The sequence below is a fragment of the Chrysoperla carnea genome, chromosome X (genome assembly GCF_905475395.1).
Source record: "Chrysoperla carnea chromosome X, inChrCarn1.1, whole genome shotgun sequence".
NCBI classification, from domain to species: Eukaryota; Metazoa; Arthropoda; class Insecta; order Neuroptera; family Chrysopidae; genus Chrysoperla; species Chrysoperla carnea.
The window spans coordinates 32,018,643-32,039,847 of record NC_058342.1 but is presented as its reverse complement, the minus strand read 5'-3'; the positions used below and the strand labels follow the sequence as shown (position 1 = coordinate 32,039,847).

Sequence of the window (21,205 nt, the reverse complement as noted above, 5' to 3'; positions counted from 1 at the left end):
ACTGTTCCTATACCAGAGAGTTCTCGTTTCCCTTCTCTCCAGTGTACTTCAGATCATGCTGATTGTGTTATTTTTATCAACTCCCCGAAACATATGGGTTATGTTAGTTTTCGGGAGCAGTGTCGTTATGAGTAGGTTAAAGACTGTATTCTAAAACTGTATAGGTGTCTAAATTCAAGATACAGTTAAATTGCTTAGGTTGGTTATCCTGGATACATTTTTTACATTTATACTTTTGTTCTATCTCTAACGGTTTAGAAAATGGGTGCTATGAACTCAAGACCTTGACGTATGTTGCTCATTTACGAACTTAAATTTACTTTTTAAGTCCTTAGCACGCTATAAAAATTTCGTTTTTGAGTTATCGAGTCCACGAACGGGCAGACGGACAGACAGACAACCGGAAATAGACTGATTTTATGGACATACTATACCAAAATTTTTTTGATGGCATCAATATTTTTAAGCGTTATAAACTTGAGACTAAACTTAGTATACCTTGGTATACAGGGTATAAAAATAATGATAGGATAATAAAACAGGAATATTGAGATCTTTTAAGATAATTTGGGTGGTCTGGTTAGAATTAGATCATTGTAGGTCTATGCTAATAGGCCTGTATCAGTATGTGTGAACAAATAAATAAAAAATGGTGTTATCAGCTGTTATCAGTTTTGTCAAGTTGTTCATACTGATAGTATAAAGTAACACAAATACAAACTTATTCTAAATTAATATTATTACTTAAGTCAGTATTAGTATTGCTTAATTTAATTTAGTACGGCGGCCAAGGTTCATATTTCGTGTATCTTTTTCCACATAAGTTCATTATGATTTCGTAACTGGGTCTAAAAAGTGCATAAAACTTTATCCATGATAAAAAAAAATGAAATCGATCGATTGGTTCTTAAGATAGACTACACAGAGCTTGAGGCTATGAATTCAAAGTTCTGAGTAGTCTATTTTAAGAACCAATCTATCGATTTAATTTTTTCCCGTGGTTCTATGCCCTTTCAAATGAGGTATCACAAAGTATTAAATACCATTTGAAATTTTAAAGTTGGGGTGGGTGGGGGTGAAGGAATGAAACCTTAAATTTTCTAGGTACCATTTTTAAACTTTCTCATCGATACAGATCAAAATTTTCATCACGCGAGTGCTGGCGGGTTAAATAATTAGAATTGCGTAAATCGGAATATTATTTGACAACTGATGCAAGCAATGTGTGGTGTGCCGTTGGTCGCTAGCCGCCGTACTAATCTTAAAAGATTTTTGTATTCAAGTATGAAGTAAACTGTAAAGTTTTTATTTATTTGATTTGATAAATTTAATAAATTATTTATTTTTGATATCTTAACTAAAATTAACTTATTAAATTCATAAATAATAAATAATACAAATAAATAGCTAAACTCAACCATTTATTTACTCAACAATTTATTTTTTATCATACATTTCATTTTTCAAATTTTCATTTGTCATATTTTCTCTGAAAATATAGACTTATTGCTCTTTGTATCGATTGTAAAAAGGGTAGAATGAGAGTATGTTACACGGATTACAAAAAAAAAAAATTATATGATACAACTAGGGATTTTTCTCCCTTCCGGGCGGAAAGTATCCACTTTCGCCCCGCTGTGCTAAACGTAGTTTGTCGCTTTGTTACCCTAGGCTTCGCCTCGAGCGACAATGAATATGAGATCTGAGAAATTACTTGCTCCTGTGGTGTGTATACTATTTTTCTGCTCAGCGGAAATGGAAAGCAGCAAATACGTTTAGAGCAGCGGGACAAAAGTTTACACTTTTCGCCCGGAAGGGAGAAAAAACTGTTTGTGATGGTCAAAATTTCAACAACAGACAGCTGCTTAAACGGCTCGTCAAATAGTCCTGAATTCAACTCTTCAATTTCGTCACAACGTATTTGTATTACCGTCGGGATGAATCGAAACTGTGCTATTAGAGTATGGATTAAATAATTGAAAGTAATCGGCTTGCATGAGCTTTGAACCCTAAACCTATGTATTAGAAGTCCAGCACTCTACCAAGAGACCACGACTGGTGTCGTGGATATCAAAAATCTCAACGCAAAGATATTTCGCATATGACTCGTCGTTTCGAATTATTTTTGTCAAATGCATTTACATAACTCAAAAACCACTAGAGATTGGATTTTGGATTTAGATTAACTTTTAGTTGTTCATTTCACATTTTTAACAAAATCGAGGCATAATTAAAGACGGTTTTCACAAAATTTGGAATTTATGAGTAAATTATAATTATAGAAAATAATTTTTGCTACAATTCATTTCATCTTTTCAAGTTAGAATTGGTTTGTGATTTGTAAGGCGAGGCGACACCCAATGATTATGATTATAAATAAATAATTATATTAAAATTGATAAAAGAATTATAATTTTATTGATAACAAATTAAAAACTACTCAGAAATTAATAAGATTTTTATTTGCGTATTTTAAAAAAGATAATAGATAACTGTCACGTACGCCATTTTGGAATCACAAAATACCTATGTTTGTTGTTCTGATTACTATTTTGTGGGAAATTTTTTAAGAACAACAAGCAATCCTACGAAAATTTAAAAAAACACATTTTTTTCCTTCGGGGCGGAAAGTGTCAACTTTTGTCCCGAAGTTGCCGTTTTCTGTCTCTGTAAAGCAAAAATTTTATATTAAACATCGAGGAAGCAAAAGTAAAGAATCAGATCTTAGACATTTTTACTTACTCCCGTGATTCCTATACTATTTTACGGAAAGTGACAACTTCATTTAGCACAGGCGAACGAAAGTTGACACTTTCCGTCCGGAGGAACAATGGATTCTTTACTAAAATATCTGTAGAATTATTAATCTCGTAAACCAATGAAAAACGAGAATGAACTTTTTTATGCTTATTATAAACAGTTCCTCCAACATTGATATCTAATTCATTATAATATAGTATTTAAATAATTAATTTTTTTAGTTATTGGTATTATTTAATGCATTTAAATAAAGTTTGTAATTGATAAGACAGACAGACGGACGGACTCAAGACATCTAATATAGTAAAGTGACAAACAAGTGTTTGTATATGATGAATTGTTATCAGTAGTGACTTTACTGATTGGTACCTTACACCTTACACCTGTAAATAAAAGGCTTACCATTTAAAATGATAGAATTTTTAACTTAAATAACTTATATTTGAGATATTTTTTATTGGAAAGGCAATTTGTGCTTAGAGATAATAATACCATAGAGATGTATAAACATCGGAGACAGAACTGATAGATGTTATTCCCTCTCTGTCTCGTAGCCAATAGTAATTGCAACTACAGTCTAGCGTAGTTGCAATTATATATATTTCTTATGTATAAAACAAAGAGGGAATGTACTTTGTATGATACACTCTTTATCGTGTGTGTACAACTTCAAGTGATGTACAAGTGATGAGACTGTGACCGGCTGTGTTCATGAATACACATATACAACTACTGATAAAATTATATGATTACGCGTGCATCACACACAATAGATTGTCTGAAGACTATTTCTTTGTCTTATACATAAGAACGTCGAAAAATTTTATTTTTATTTCTCGTCTACATTTATGAAGTTTTAACAAAATTCATCATCAAAGTTGAAAATAAGGTACAAAAAATTTCAATCACAACTCTAAACTTGCCTTGGCGCTCGTACTACCTTAAGTTAACGATATGAGCTAATGAAAATAATAATTAACTGAAACTGAACGCTTATTTTGATTTAAAAAAAAAACAATAATTTACATGTATTTGCACACAGAGTTTTTTAAGTTTAAAATTATATCATTTCAAATGGAAAACCCTTTATGATAAGTTAAACTAGCTACATCATTCTCACCATTACTTAATACAAAGAATATAAACACGTTTTACTTTGAGCTTAACATTAATCATGCATTCGATTCATTAGTCCAAAAATGATCCTAAACCAGAAAAAAACTTCTAAGAATAAAAAATACTTGTATTTTATATCCTTCTACGTATTGTTAGGCAATATACATTACATAAAAGTTAAAAAAGCTGCCTAAAAAGTTAATATTTTATAAATAAATATTATTTATTAAAAAAAAAAAATAGAAAGTTATTTAAAAATAGGTAATATTTGTTATCATTTTGGTATCAGTGACTTATGTTTATCTTAAAAACACTGTACAATGTTTGATTAATTTTGCAAATAACTAGTTTTTGATAATTACCAATTTACCAACCTTTAATACCTAGAATCGAAAAATTTACTAATTATATAATACGTATTCATTTTTTAAAGTTTACACACCTAGAAACCAAACGATTACGCATTAAAAAAATCACAGAAACTCATTTCTGTATACAAGTAGAATATTTTATATAAACAAATGACTGAGTTAATTGTTGAAGTACCCTGTCTAGACAGTCTCGAATACATAGACCTTGTATTGTTTTATAAATTAGATAAGCTAAAAAAAGTAAAAATATTTATGTCAAATATGGCAATCTTCCTTTTGATTGCTCTTCTGACAGATTTGTTAACCTAACCTTAGGATCAAATTAGATCTTTTGGCAACTGCATATTAGATTTTGACACCAAATTAGCTTTCTAACCTAACCTTAGAGACGAATTAGATCTTTTGACAACTTTATACTGGATTTTGACATCGAATTAGTTACCTAACCTAACCTTAGAATCAAATTAGAATTTTTGATAACTGCATATTGGATTTTGACACTGAATTAGTTAGGTAACCTAACCTTAGGGTCAAATTAGATCTTTTGACAACTGTATATTGGGTTTTGACACCAAATTAGTTATGTAACCTAACCTTAGAGTCGAATTAAATCTTTTGACAACTGCATATTGGATTTTGACACCAAATTAGTTATCTAACCTAACCTTAGGATCAAATTAGATCTTTTGACAATTGTATATTGGGTTTTGACACCAAATTACTTACCTAATCTAACCTTACGGTCAAATTAGATCTTTTGACAACTGTATATTGGATTTTACACAAAATTAGTTATGTAACCTAACCTTAGGGTCGAATTAGATCTTTTGACAACTGCATATTGAATTTTGACACCAAATTAGTTATCTAACCTAACCTTAGGATCAAATTAGATCTTTTGACAACTGTATATTGGGTTTTGACACCAAATTAGTTACGTAACGGTCGAATTAGATTTTTTGACTACTGCATATTGGATTGTGACATCAAATTAATTCCTATTAATATTTTTGTCTGCAAGATAATTATGATAATTAGCTAAAATGCTCCAAAAACATGTGGATAAGTTTCGAAAAGTAAAAATAAAAAAAATAAATAAAAAAATCCAAAAAAAATCATAAAATGATTAAATTGAATTTTGACTGAATATTAAGGACGTAACTAAGGTAGGGATGTTATCAAAATCGAAGATAAGTGAAGTCTGATACGGATACCTGTGTATATTCATATTTCTAATATCTAAAATAGCTGATAAAAAAATATTTAAAAACAATATTTCTATTGGCCAATCGAATCAATAACTAAAGTAAATACTCGATATATACTCAATTTTTTTTTATATGAAAAGTCTTTTACGAATGGAAACGAAAACCCAACCCTAAAATTGGAATGGACTATATAAATCGATCGATTTTCATTTTCAATTCAATAGTTTTTTTTGAATCCGCTTGTGTGGATCGATCTACACACTTTTTAATTTTGGATTGTGGTGCGCGTTCATAATACAAAATTTAAACGGTGGATCATTTTTTTTTTTTGTGATAATTTAAGTAAATTTAGATAACAAAGCCGTTTGTTATCTATGAGAGTTTACCTTAAATGATTCGCGCTTATCAAACGTAGTTAGATTACCATGTTGAAAATTTGTAAAAAAAAAAATGTGCCCAGTGAATTCACAGTGATTTTTTTTGGATTAATTAAATTTTTTTACGGTTTTTTTTGGATAGAATATGGCTATGAGTTGGAAGTGAAGATCGAGACAAGATTACTTAAATTTGTCAGATCTAACTCTTCCAGCTTTCAGCTTTATTCAAATCGACACACATGGAAAATTATCCACATACTGTTTTTGGTGGGATTTTAACTCGAAAAATAGGGATTAAGTGGAGAAGTGGTCTCTTCACTTTGATTTTTCTTAAAAGTGAGATTCAACTCCTCCAACTTCGTCCAAATTTTTCTAAATCGTCGATCCCAAACAATTAATTTTTTTTTCTGTATTGTTTAAAATTTATTTCAATAAAAATTGGTTTCAAGATTTAGTTTCTTTTTGTTTTTATTTTTGGGAAGGTAAAACAATTTTTTTTTAAATTTCAGATTGGAAATATTGACGCGAAATGTATTTCGTCATTATTGACGGTGGAACATTTAAGTTTAATGTGCCATCAAAAACGTCAATATCAGTATCAAATTTCCTCTGATATTAATTTTCATCATGAGAGACAACATTCGTATTTTATTGAGACTCATCCGGAAGCTCATATTTATCAATTTTCGACGAATTCGATATTTTTAAAAGAAGACTGGTAATTTTTTTCACGTATATTTTTTCCTTAAAATTTTCATGCAATTATCTGAGATGATTCATCAAAATTTAAAAATATCAAAACAAAATCATTCAAGGGTCTTTTTCTTATTAATTTTTCATTTTAAAATGGTCGATTTTCTCCACGAACAAACTTAATTTAAGAAACAAGTTTTTTGATTTTCTGGATTCATAATCAAATTCTTGAAATATTGAGAAATGTAGGTAATTACATATACGTAGAAAATTGAGCTTTTTTTGGAAAATTGCCCGAATTTTTTTTTTAAATTTCATCCAAATTGTTTGTTTTCTAAGCAAGAATTTTCCTTCTTTGTCAATTTGTAATAGGCTGAGTTTAAGGTTCAGGTTTCTGTTAAATATCTTAAAAATTGTGACCCATTCCCCTGTATGACTGTGCAAATTTTCAAATCGATATTCCTATAAATGACGAAAATGTGAGGGTGTCTTCATCTTAAATGCGACATACTGTATAAATTCAACAAATTCAAGTGTTTCAAACCAAATTTATCAATCACAACTAAATCAAAAATCACTTCAAAGTTCATTTTTGAAAAGGATTAATATTCATCTAATCCTTGTAATTTTTAAGTTAGCTTTAGCAGTGATAAATTTTAGAAAGCTCATAAGATGGTAAGTAAAGCCGAGAAAAATTTGGTATAAACTTTGTTTGGGAGACGAATGGAAAAATTTTTCGTCTACATTCATGAAGTAATAACAAAATTCATCATCAAAGTTGAAAATAAGATAAAAATAATTTCAATCCTAAGTCTAAAATTGCCTTAGCGCTCGTACTACCTTAATAATAATAATAAAACAAAAGAGGGGTACCGCAAACTATTAGACCTAGGTTAATTTGAAAAGTATGACCCAAATTTAGTAGGATTCCATACTCGGTTTGTCAAAATTGGGTAAAATTTGGGAAAGATAGAGCAAAATTAAATTTTTTGGATTTTGATGACGTCATGAAGTTAAAAAATTCAATTTTTTTGATAACAGAGGTATATTTGATCCGATGTTATTGGAAATTTTTTTCAAACCCACTAATTTTGGGTCGAACTTTTCAGCTTTGATGTCAGTTTTTTGCTAGCTATTATTTATGGGCTTAATTTCGGGACCAGGATTCCAAATTCTTGAAATCTATTATAGCAAGGTTAATTTTGACCACAAATTTGAAAAGTATGACCCAAATTTAGTAGGATTCCATACTTGGTTTATAAAAATTGGGTAAAATTTGGGAAAGATAGAGCAAAATTAAATTTTTTGGATTTTGATGACGTCATGAAGTTAAAAAATTCAATTTTTTTTGATAACAGAGGCATATTTGATCCGATCTTATTGAAATTTTTTTTCAAACCCACTAATTTTGGGTCGAACTTTTCAGTTTTGATGTCAGTTTTTTGCTAGCTATCATTTATGGGCTTAATTTCGGGACCAGGACTCCAAATTCTTGAAATCTATTATAGCTAGGTTAATTTTGACCACAAATTTGAAAAGTATGACCCAAATTTAGTAGGATTCCATATTTGGTTTATTAAAATTGGGTAAAATTTGGGAAAGATAGAGCAAAATTAAATGTTTTGGATTTTGATGACGTCATGAAGTTAAAAAATTCAATTTTTTTGATAACACAGCCATATTTGATCCGATTTTATTGAAATTTTTTTTCAAACCCACTAATTTTGGGTCGAACTTTTCAGCTTTGATGTCAGTTTTTTGCTAGCTATCATTTATGGGCTTAATTTCGGGATCAGGACTCCAAATTCTTGAAATATATTATAGCAAGGTTAATTTTGACCACAAATTTGAAAAGTATGACCCAAATTTAGTAGGATTCCATTCTTGGTTTATCAAAATTGGCTAAAATTTGGGAAAGATAGAGCAAAATTAAATTTTTTGGATTTTGATGACGTCATGAAGTTAAAAAATTCAATTTTTTTGATAACAGAGGTATATTTGATCCGATGTTATTGGAAATTTTTTTCAAACCCACTAATTTTGGGTCGAACTTTTCAGTTTTGATGTCAGTTTTTTGCTAGCTATCATTTATGGGCTTAATTTCGGGACCAGGACTCCAAATTCTTGAAATCTATTATAGCTAGGTTAATTTTGACCACAAATTTGAAAAGTATGACCCAAATTTAGTAGGATTCCATATTTGGTTTATTAAAATTGGGTAAAATTTGGGAAAGATAGAGCAAAATTAAATGTTTTGGATTTTGATGACGTCATGAAGTTAAAAAATTCAATTTTTTTGATAACACAGCCATATTTGATCCGATTTTATTGAAATTTTTTTTCAAACCCACTAATTTTGGGTCGAACTTTTCAGCTTTGATGTCAGTTTTTTGCTAGCTATCATTTATGGGCTTAATTTCGGGATCAGGACTCCAAATTCTTGAAATATATTATAGCAAGGTTAATTTTGACCACAAATTTGAAAAGTATGACCCAAATTTAGTAGGATTCCATTCTTGGTTTATCAAAATTGGCTAAAATTTGGGAAAGATAGAGCAAAATTAAATTTTTTGGATTTTGATGACGTCATGAAGTTAAAAAATTTAATTTTTTTGATAACACAGGCATATTTGATCCGATTTTATTGGAATTTTTTTTGAAACCCACTAATTTTGGTTCGAACTTTTCAGCTTTGATGTCAGTTTTTTGCTAACTATCACTTATGTGCATAATTCCGGGACGAGGACTCCACATTCTTGAAATCTTTTATAGCGAGATTAATTTTGACCACAAATTTGAAAAGTATGACCCAAATTTAGTAGAATAACATACTTGGTTTATCAAAATCGGATAAATTTTGGATGTGATAGAGCAAAATTAAATTTTTTGTTCATTTTATTCAAATTAATTCATTTATTCTCCTATTCCTATTTCGTACGAATTAATTATTAATCTAAAAGAATGTTTTTTCGCCAATTCCCAATTTTACTTGAATGATTTATATTGTTAAAGACTGTTTCATCTCAAATAAACTGCTCAATTTTTAATGGATATATGCTTGCTCTAAATATATTTTGTATTTTATTTTGCAGCCAATTAGCATTACCCATAATCGAAGAACGAATCCATAAAAAACCATTTGCGTTTAATCTAATGAACATATTACCAAAATGTCGTCAAGCAAAATTATTATTTTCAACGTTTCTAGAATTCGATAATAATAACTGTGATTCGAATGTTAAAACACCAAATTTACTGTTGTTAGAATCGTTGTTCATACATTTACAAAAGTTAAACGATCAATCGTTATACATGAAGGAATCCGATTCGCAATTCTTTTTGCAGTTAGTTTTAAGACGGGAACAACAAAATGCAAGTACTTCTACCGAAAATCTAAATGAAAGTAAGTATCTTTTCTATGGGTCCAGAAAATTTGGAGTTTTTGGAATTTCCTTCTTAAGAATCGATTGAATGACCTTGTTATGGCCATGAGACAAATATATTCTAAGAAATTGTCTACCATCGATCCGGGAAATCGGCCTTCGTGTGGAATTTTGGACGAAAACTCAAAAACTATGCATCCAATTATTAAATGAACACGATTTTTACATTTTTTGGGTCAAAATTACCTTATGGAATGAGTTTTATCGAAATTGGAGACAACAAATTTTACTCGATTTTTTGGAATTTTCTTAAGGGGTACCCCTTAGAAAAAATCGAAAAAATCATGAAAAAATTTTTTGTTTCGGAATTTGATAAAACTCAGTTTGTAGGGTAAATTTGACCCAAAAAATTCAAAAATCAAGTTCATTTAACGATTGGGCGAGTAGTTTATGAGAAAATCAATAATTTGTATCGATTTTTGGAGTTATCTCGAAAACTAGTCGCCCAATCGATAAAAGAAGTCGATTTTTGAATTTTTTGGGACAAATTTACTCTACAAACTGAGTTTTATCAAATTCCGGAACAAAAATTTTTTCATGATTTTTTCGATTTTTTTCAAGGGGTACCCCTTCAGAAAAATTCCAAAAAATCGAGTAAAATTTGTTGTCTCCAATTTCGATAAAACTCGTTCCATAAGGTAATTTTGACCCAAAAAATTCAAAAATCGACTTCATTTATCGATTGGGCCATTAGTTTTCGAGATAACTTCAAAAATCGATACAAGATGTCGATTTTCTCATAAACTACTCGCCCAATGGTTAAATGAACTGAATTTTTGATTTTTTTGGGTCAAATTTACCCTACAAACTGAGTTTTATCAAATTCCGGAACAAAAATTTTTTCATGATTTTTTCGATTTTTTTCAAGGGGTACCCCTTCAGAAAAATTCCAAAAAATCGAGTAAAATTTTTTGTCTCCAATTTCGATAAAACTCATTCCATAAGATAATTATGACCCAAAAAATGTAAAAATCGTGTTCATTTAATAATTGGATGCATAGTTTTTGAGATATCATCCAAAATTCCACACGAAGACCGATTTCTTGGATCGATTTTAGACAATTTTTTGGGTTACCATATATATACCAATTATACTTCATAGTACCTATAACGAACAAAGCATATATTGTTTGAAACTGACGATAACCTGACGGATACAGCATACTATACAACACTTAAGGGGTAAACTCCAGTCGTGCTTCGGAGCTGACAAACACAATTTTTTTCTTTCAACTCTCTTAAATTAAGATAACTTCGAAAGGTCATTTTTTTCGAACCATAGCCTAATAATTATTGATCAACATAAATTTTCGATGTAAAATATTTGAATTTTTTTTAGATTCAAAACCAAAATGGCTACATGAAGATTTTCTAAGTGATGAAAAATTTGAATCACGTACAAATTTTCCATTATGGCGATGTTTTATAAAAGGTGTTACCGATAAACATGTTCTGCTAACATTTATACCAGCAAGTGTCCGTGATTTGACTTTATTAAATTCACCAATTCAACAAAATCAATCGATCACAAATCAAAATTTAATTTTACCAATATTCGTTTACGATTGTTCGTCGACAATGCTTATCAATAGTTTTATCAGTAGTCCAAATCATGTCGAGAAAAAATTAAAAGATATCGTCGAAGATCGAACGTGCAAAGGTGTCAAAGGAGTTGGTGGCTATCAAGATGATTGTTTGAAGGACACGGACGAATGTTTGAAGAAAGCTAATGGTGATAATGATAAAGTTGAAGGTTTGTAACAACCTAACAACCTAATCCTATTTCCTCTGTGTCCTTTTTCTAGTGCTGGATTAACCCATGTCAGGTCCTCTAGACAACGCAATTCCCTGGGACCGCTAGGGAATGTAAAGATCAGACGGCGCGGTGTTTTTTTTTAGATCTTCGTAAATAAATTGGTACTTCCCTGTGCGCGGCCCTTCTCATAAAAATTTGACAATTTTCCCCCTTTTTCAAAACAAATTTTTGTTCCGAAATTTTACGAAACTCAGTTTATAGAGTTGCCCAAAAAATAAGTAGATTGTCACCGATTGGAATCTTGGGTTAAAAGAGAAAAGGACAAACTTGTACGAGAAGTAATTTGTACGCGTCAAGTTAAAGTCATGGTCTCATTTGACCATGAGACAATTTTATACTAATTGTCTGAAATTGCGAGAAATCGGTTTTCGTGTCGAATTTTGGACGATATCTCAAAAACTATGCATCCAATAACTAAATGAAGTCGATTTTTGAAGTTTTTGGGTCAAAATTACTTTATGCAATGAGTTTTATCGAAATTGGAGACAAAACATTGTACTCGATTTTTTGGAATTTTCTTAAGGGGTACCCCTTAGTAAAAATCGAAAAAATCGTGAAAAAATTTTTGTTCCGGAATTTGATAAAACTCAGTTTGTAGAGTAAATTTGACCCAAAAAATTCTAAAATCGACTTCATTTATCGATTGGGCGACTAGTTTTCGAGATAACTTCAAAAATCGATACAAATTATCGATTTTCTCATAAACTACTCGCCCAATCGTTAAATGAACACGATTTTTGAATTTTTTGGTTCAAATTTACCCTACAAACTGAGTTTTATCAAATTCCGGAACAAAAATTTTTTCACGATTTTTTCGATTTTTACTAAGGGGTACCCCTTAAGAAAATTCCAAAAAATCGAGTGCAATGTTTTGTCTCCAATTTCGATAAAACTCATTGCATAAAGTAATTTTGACCCAAAAACTTCAAAAATCGTGTTCATTTAATAATTGGATGCATAGTTTTTGAGTTTTCGTCCAAAATTCCACACGAAGACCAATTTTTCGGATCTATTATAGTGTACGAATGCTTCGAACCACCTGGCACTGACAAACACAATCAGACTGGTCTGGATACCGGGACACTCTCGTGTTAAAGGGAAGGAAGCAGCGTGCTTGTCATCTCAAATGCCCCTTTCACCTGTACCTGTCATACCCAAAGCAAGATACTCCAAAATTTACATCAATCCTGGGAGCAATCTCGATAGAGAATCCCGTCCGCATAATTCTATAGCTTCATCTGTCTATCTTTGTCTTGCCCTCGAGTGACAGGTTGTTTTCAAGGAGGGTACAGAAGACACCTTAGTCTAGGTGCTAGAAACCCATATGCGGTACCTCTCTTATGTATTACCTTTCCCCCGTTGCAGTTGCCTAATCCGTCTAATGGTTAATCCAGCATTACTTTTTCCAAACAAAATTGACAGGCTTAGTAACTCGTGATTTGTTTTCCAGATAAAATAAGTTTACGACGCGCCTGTCGTATGATAGTCTCAGCACATTCCAATTGTTTCGTAGCTTGTACATTTAAATCGTTACATTTGAATTATCCCGTCCAAAGTGTTGATGTTCAGGCGGCAGTTGATCTTTGCGAAAATACTGTCGTTAGCATCGATATCACTCAATATATTAAGGTAAGTCCTTTTTTTTTGTTATGAAATTCTTTTTTGGGTTTTTATTTTATTTATTATTTAATTTTTCTGGATTTCAGACTGTTTGTGGTCATGTTAAGTACAAAGATCCAGAGAGTGTGATAACCACAACGAAATTATTTCAAACGAATGCTTGCTACGATTTAAGATATTTTCATGCAATGATTAAGGAGAAATTTATGAAAACTGTTGAGGAAACGTTTCAATGTGTACCTTCGAACTCGAATATTTATTATTGTTCGCCGACTGTTAAAGTTGATAAACATGTAAGTAGCGAATGAGTATTCGTTTTCGATAAGTCCCAAAAACTATAACGTTTAAAAGTAGTCCACTCTTTTCTACTGAACATTCTGAATAAGTATCTAGGAACCTGCGGAGAACCCGACGGAGAAGCTGTTGGCTTTCTGTGTGGTGCCTTGCCTCGACAGAATCCTTTAGTTTTAGCTGATTTTAATAGTGCCTCCTACCCGAAGACGCCTCGTTTTTACGGGCACAGAGGACTCTTGGTCTAGGTGCCTTATGATTCTAATTTCGATCCAGAATAATATAAATACAATTATTTTTAGATCGATGACAGCGAAAGTGAAAATTGGAGTGATTTAAGTACAAGCGAAGATTCCCCAATTTCAATAAACAAAGATATAAAAAAATCATTGAGTGAAGCATGCTACGAAGATTTAGTTGATCCAGAATATTTAGATAAGAAATCCACTCCGTTATTTCTACATTTCAATTGTACTGTAAATGGTATTGGATCAATACCGATTCGAGTTTTACCCACATGTTTGGGAAAAATTTTCTACGAATTACGTAATAATTGTGATACAATCAAATTATCGGAGTTAAATATTAATTTGGATATTGTTTGTTCAACATTACCGAAAATTGGTGAGAATGGATCCGAAGATAGTGAAATATCACGCACTAGGACAACATCCTTTGAGTCTGCGAGTCCTGTACAACGTAATAGTTTTAATTCGGACAGTAGCATACATTCGGATTTGATTGAGTAAGTCTGACTTAAGGGGTTATGTCCAGTTAGCTGAATTCATGATCAACGACCTCGAAAATCCTCGGAAGACAATTTTCGAAGTGACATTTTGATTTTTTTAAATTTTATTTCACTGTTTCTATTTGGAGTGCTTTGGGGATGGAAAAACTATCCTAATTTTCTCAGTTTTCTTTGTGTTTTCTGTGTTCCTAAAAAACACGCTCGCAAATGGATATAACCCCTTAAATAATTTGCTAATTTTATATGATTTAGAATAGTGATCAACGTATAATTTTCTTTTTTTAGATCTGTGGAAAATCTTGATACTCCAAATCCGATTGTCTATCAACAATCACAAGCGATAACAACTTTAGAAGAGGAAATCAAATGGCAATTACGTGACGAAATCGTAACAGCATTATTAGACATGGAACCCGTTACGAAACAAACGTTACATGAAGTCACCGAACACGTCACGAACAGCATCAATAAACCATCAGGACAATTAGATTTGGTCACACTTAATTTCGTGTATGGACCAAGCGAAAGTTTGGGGCGTTTTTTGCAAGAGTTTCGTAAATTACCGGTACCGGATTATAAGTTAGTCAAAGAAGGGGAATTTTATTTTTTGGCTAAAGATTATCCGACAATATCATCGTTAGACTCAAAACGACCTCGTGATCGTGGACTTAATAATCTGACCACTGATGCTAAACGAAAACAATTTAAAATTGAGGAACGTGAGAAGAAGAAAATCTTGAATGAAGTTCAAGATTTAATGTTAGATATTTTAAGTGAGGTTGAATCCGATGCAAATCATCCATCGGATTGTTGTAACTCGAACCACTTTCAATCCAGTTTCAGTGAAGGTAAGTTTACTTACTTAACTCTTCGTCCATCGCGTGATAAGTGCGACACTTGTTCTAATCTCTCGTACACTCTCAGTCTTTCTCTGTAAAGGATTTAATTATTTGTTTGGTTCCAGAATGTGATTTGAATACGGATCATGATTGGCTACTTGATTTGGATAAACGACGGAATATTTTACCAAATTTCTGGATGATTATGAAAGTTACCGAAGATGTTGTCACTGTTTATTTTCACTGCAGGTAATCTTTCACTTTTCTTTTCTGTGATTTTCAATTAATAATATAATAATGGGGGTTTAACCTCCGTTTTTTATGACATACGCTTTATCACAGAGGCCACCCACATAATTATTTGTTCATCTTTATTTATTCAATTACAAACATATTTACAATTACATTTTTGATGTGGGTGGAGTCGGTTACTTCGTTCTTATCCAAGCGACGACAACCTAAGTCTAAATAGTCCAACGTTCTAAGACAAACGCCTTAGACCACTCCTCTATTTAGGCTCAATTTAAAAGTATTCAGTATATTTATTTTTTATTTTTATTTTTTAAATAGATTTTTGGAATTACATAAAATGCAAGTGAGCGCATACTTAGCCGTAAATCGTTCTGTAATATCCGCCATTAAAACATTATGTAAACATGTGAATCAATTTTTATTATTACAATCGTTACATGATACACGAACTTGTGATCGATTATTAGAAGCCGAAGAAATTACTCCCGATTGGAATTCACAGACCACAACTCCAGTAATGACACGAAATACGTCCTTGGCTCGTTTAAAAAGCGTTGAAGGTACGTAATCCGACATCTCCTGGTTGTTAATAGTGCCGGATTGATGAGATTCTTTTGTAATTTGATCCAAAATAATGTTATTTATTGATTTTCTTAGATACAACAGTTGTGGAGACGAACGACATGCGTGGACAAGTTGCATACTTAGAAGCGTCCTTAAAATACATGCCAGGATTTTTTGCATGTGCAGTTGTCTGGGAGACACATTTCAGTCTACATCCACGTTTGAAAACGAGTAATAATGTTCGGCCAGGTTTATCGCGTGGTATTCAAGCGTTACGCACAATACTTAGTAAATTTTCGGTAGTGAATCGTAGCAACATGTTTGTATACCGTGATAATTCATCGAACGTATTCTATTTACGTCTAGATGAAAATGTTAGTAGTGGGGGTATGCGAAACACACGAAGTGCATCGTCCACAGATGAAAGTATTGGTCTTGTAACGCGTAGTCCATCAATTGCGTCCTTACCAATTGGTGCACCCAAACAGAATCCAAATAACTTGAATGGAACATATCCAGTGAACGATATTCGACCTAGAGTTCGATCGTTTGGTGAAAAAGAGAGTCAAGAAGCGGCAGCTAGCAGTAACGGTCCTAGTTTACCACCGGAAGATACGATCACGTTAAAAGTGCACGGTGTTACGGGAGCAGGTCGCGATGTTACCAATGATTTGGTGCAAGTGCTACAGAATCGTCTTGACGATGCCGTTTTGGAGCTGTTGTCAATTATGTTGGAACGAAATCCTATGTGTAAATTAAATCAGGAAGATGTACATTTTTTACAAAAACCGCACCAATCGCCAGAAAATATTTTACGAGTAAGTTAAATTTTAATGAAGTTTTCATTCCAGACAGTCAGGGAAGATAGAACCTTTCCAGTCCAGAGTCCATCACCAAAATGTACGGCGTAAGAAAACTGAAAATAAATAATTTCAATTTTAATTTCAGTTTTCGCTCCAATACCACACCGCTTACCACTTGGACGCAATGCAATATTACCTCCAACAAAATTTACTCCAATTTCTTCACATTCCAAAGTACACAAGTACATCAAATTCATCACATTTTCGTGACTGGACCGAACCGGAACATGTCAAACGAGAAAATGAGAAAAGTATCTACTTGTATAATCAAAGTGCCGCATCTGGAAGTCGTGGAATAGCGTGCATCGCATTTGTATTCCTTACAAATGTACCAAAAGCATCGCGAACGGAAATGAACTTTAGTTTTAATATGACCATCGATAATTTCGAGGAATGCGTATCAACGAATGGCATACATCCAGATAGTATGGGTCCAACGTCGTTGGTTGTTGAATTTCGAATATGGCAGAAAGGACGGGTTAATATTGAAACATTGAGTACACGTTTACGCGCATCTGTTAGTCACGCTATGTGGGATCTGATTATGGAAAAACAACAATTAGGAACTCCTCTTTGCGTTCCAATACCGCCTGACATCGAAGTCGAGGAATTTTACTTGAATTTAAACAACAACACGTCGTTTTCGAATCTGTTACGAACCGTAAAACAAACTCAAATCGCACATCAACCACAATCTTTGGATGGCTTTAAAAAAAATTTACCGCTCCATAAAAGCTTATCAGATGCAGAAATCGAATCGAAAAGTGCAACAAAAGTCGACAACCAATTTGAAACGGGTGAGAGTGGAATGCTTCACAAAGTTTACGCGGAAATTATGAAACCTTGGATGCAATTTGCTGTAAACATTAAAGTCCCGTCTGTGACAAAGCATACCGTCACGCTTGCTATGTCACATCCGTTGGATACAATGATAGCGGAATTACAACGATTTATAAAATCACATACAGCTGATATTACAACAAAATCGTTTTCCGAACAGTGTACAAAAGATGGCGGCAATCAAGCCATTTTTGTACCTTTTGATTCTCGTCAATATTCCAAACATTGCTTGTTAATTGGTCGTAATTTTGAACAATGGAAAGCGTCATATAACCTTCCAAATGCGAACATGGATATGCTTGAACCAAAATCAAATAAGGAATTGCAAAAATTTAGTCCTTATAATGAGAATGGCCTTATTATCACCAGACAACGTTTGTTAGTCATTTCAGTCACATGTCAAAATGTAAGTTTTATGGTTATAATTAGGGTTTCTGTTCGAGAATTCTCGAGAAATTTATCTTTAGTCGAGACAGGAAAAAAAAACTAAACGCTTCGAGAACTTGAGAATATAAATCCTGATGATCATAATATGAATCCTGATCAAGAATTTTCGTGCCTCGAGAAATAAAAAAAAAGCTGAGAAACCAGAAACCCTACTTATAATTCAACTAAATAGTTTTTGAGGCATTGGATCTTGGATGCTTTAACTAAACGTGTTTGATTTTGTTTTTAGATCACATTTTACGCATACAATTGGTCAAAAGATCGCCTGGATAAATTAATAACCCATGGTGAAAATTTAGGATTATGGTTAAGTGCTCGGGTTAGTGTATTTAATTCTGTCGTCTCTCAAAAATTAGGATTATTCCATAATCAACCAATAATTCGAAAAAATTTGGTAAGTCGCAGATAAAGACGTCACCGGCAGATTTTTTTAATATGTTGATTTTTTTGCAGACGCAGCACAATACATACATGCCGAATGTAACTGAACCAGAATTTGTAGCACGATTCCCATCAATTGGTTCATCCACACATCGTCAAAAGACTGATCAATCAGAGAATGCAAACTCGAATTCAAACATGTTAGAAACATTTCGTGATACAAACATGTCCATTATTGGTCATAAGGTCATTTATAGTTCAGATCCAATTGTTCGCAGTGTTCAAGAATTACATCAATTACGACAATATGATAGAAAATTTATCGGTACGTATTTATCGGTACAAGAAAAAATACAGTTATTCCAAAGTTTTAAGTTTTCACTTCCGTCAACAGTCTCCATGACTAACTATCTTTCTTCTTTTTTATAGAGGAACAAAAGAAATTACATTCAATGTGGCAATCACGCGGAGCTACCACACAAATCACAAGCGAAGCATATAAAATCCAACTATTACGTCAACAATCCCGTGTCATACATTATTGTCATACACCATTTTTATTCTTACCAAAATGGCGTTTACAATCAGCTGCAACACGTGACCATTCATTGATGCCATTAACAGTTAGTGACGTCATCACGAGCAGTCAAAATGAACAATGGCACGAACAATTGTGTGCAAGTTTCTTTCAACAATACAAACAATATTTACAAACTTTGGGTTTTATACCGATACAAATTATTGGTAATTTTGATATGAATCACACGTCAACTGCACCACCTGTTACGAGCAAAAATAGTAAAAATACGAAACTGGATCATCCGGTACAAACTCAACATGCTCATACTCCAATTCAATCTGTGACGAAAACGAATGTTAGCTATTTACAAAAGTCAATGTTAGGTGGGATTTTAGCATTTGAATTGTTCTTTTCGGAACCGTTTTTTATAGCCAAGTTGTATACGCTGGAGTGCCAACGTATTCAGAATAAAACTTCACGTCAGTCTATGAACCAGGTATCAATTAAATTAATTTTGTTCCATGTGCCATTCTTAAAATATAAAACTCCGCAAAAATAAAAACACGAAACTAAATCGTTCATCACTTGACAACGAAAAATTATACGGCGGCGTCTAGTCATCGGTCGTTGCGTACTTTATACTGCGCATCAAGCTGTCTAATAGATTGAAAACAATTGAAATTGTTTTCAATCGATTGAAAACAAAATAAAGCCTGATGCGCAGTACAAAGTACGTAACTTTTTCCTGCTACCCTCTCTACTCGAGTTTCACTTCCTTGTATATATACGTTCTTGGCTAAATATCTGCAAACATTATATATTTTTACTGAAACGAAAAGTGAGACTTTTTTATTTTAGCGGTACAAGGTGGCCTGGAAAACCAACACCGAAAAAAACCTAAAATTTTAATTTTTTTTTATTTTTAGTTTATATTAAGCTTCTTGGACGAATGTGATCGGATTAAAGTTTTAATGCATGTACATTCGTTTGCATACGATTTCCATCTTCGTAGCGTTCACAGTTACGTGTCAAATGATTTAGCCGAAGAAGCGAAATTATGTGATGGATATCATTTAACAAATTTTTTAGATGATTTCATGAAATACTATTCAAAGGGTCCAAATTACGCCCGGAATTTAGTTTTCTCAGGTAAAAATTTTCACCATTACCTTCATTTTTTTTTTTTTTACATTTTTTTTTCGAATTCCAGAAATAATCCCAATAAATAATTTAAAAACAAATCCAAAACAATTGTACGATTATTTGTTGAGTCACGAGAAGCATTATCACATGACCACGTATTCGATGAGCGGTGAAAATGAGATCATTAACTTAGCAGAAAATGAGTACGTTCTGGTAGAAGTTACAAGTTCTCCACCATTTTCATACAAAGATTCCCAAGATCGTCAACACACCGGTGATTTGGACATCACTTTAATTGTATCATACTACGATGGTCAACCGAAAATCAATACCGAGAACACCTTGTACCTAAAATATTATCTAATTTTAACATCACGCCATGAAATCTATCCGAAACCAGAAGTTGAACGTACACTTGGCAAATTTCGTACAGTTACGTCAACTAGTTCCAATTCTGAGTATCCACCAAAATTACGGACACGTTCGCCGAACACAGATTCCGAGATTAATACATCATTGGCCCAAGAAATGATCGAGGATGATAGTGTTACGATGGAAGTGACGTCGGTCTTAACAGATTCACAATCAACGGATACTGATAAGGCGGATAATTTTAATTTGAATGAAATTTTTGCGGATTTCCCACAGGATAATACGGTCTTAAATATTGGATCAACTGAAAAGGATTCCAAAATTCCTTTAACATTACAAATTAGGTAAGAATTTTTAAAGGGTTCAGCATATGGAAAAGATCTTATCTTACCTAACGTCCTTAAATGAAATGGCGGAACAAATGAATGTAAATCAAACAGTTGACGTCAAAACACTCCTGCTGTTCTTAAACAACTCCAAATAGTTCTTGGAGTAGTGGACGAGGATGGGCTAATTCTTTTTTGTGTTCCACCCCAGATCA

General features: G+C 32.4%; 1 protein-coding gene across 1 annotated transcript in view; it reads left to right on the top strand.

Moving 5' to 3' along the window:
- LOC123303060 (KICSTOR complex protein SZT2-like) overlaps positions 1-21,205 on the top strand; it is a 31,804-nt gene that overhangs the window by 9,246 nt on the left and 1,353 nt on the right. Inside the window, exons 15-32 of the mRNA XM_044886157.1 lie at positions 6,342-6,533; positions 7,160-7,200; positions 9,618-9,928; positions 11,308-11,721; positions 13,235-13,413; positions 13,491-13,697; positions 13,998-14,440; positions 14,729-15,291; positions 15,408-15,531; positions 15,853-16,094; positions 16,192-16,616; positions 16,662-16,916; positions 17,047-18,207; positions 18,478-18,642; positions 18,702-18,954; positions 19,059-19,645; positions 20,076-20,298; positions 20,360-21,008. Of these exons, the coding sequence (XP_044742092.1) occupies positions 6,342-6,533; positions 7,160-7,200; positions 9,618-9,928; positions 11,308-11,721; positions 13,235-13,413; positions 13,491-13,697; positions 13,998-14,440; positions 14,729-15,291; positions 15,408-15,531; positions 15,853-16,094; positions 16,192-16,616; positions 16,662-16,916; positions 17,047-18,207; positions 18,478-18,642; positions 18,702-18,954; positions 19,059-19,645; positions 20,076-20,298; positions 20,360-21,008 (6,434 nt within the window). The remainder of the gene's footprint in view (positions 1-6,341; positions 6,534-7,159; positions 7,201-9,617; positions 9,929-11,307; positions 11,722-13,234; positions 13,414-13,490; positions 13,698-13,997; positions 14,441-14,728; positions 15,292-15,407; positions 15,532-15,852; positions 16,095-16,191; positions 16,617-16,661; positions 16,917-17,046; positions 18,208-18,477; positions 18,643-18,701; positions 18,955-19,058; positions 19,646-20,075; positions 20,299-20,359; positions 21,009-21,205) is intronic.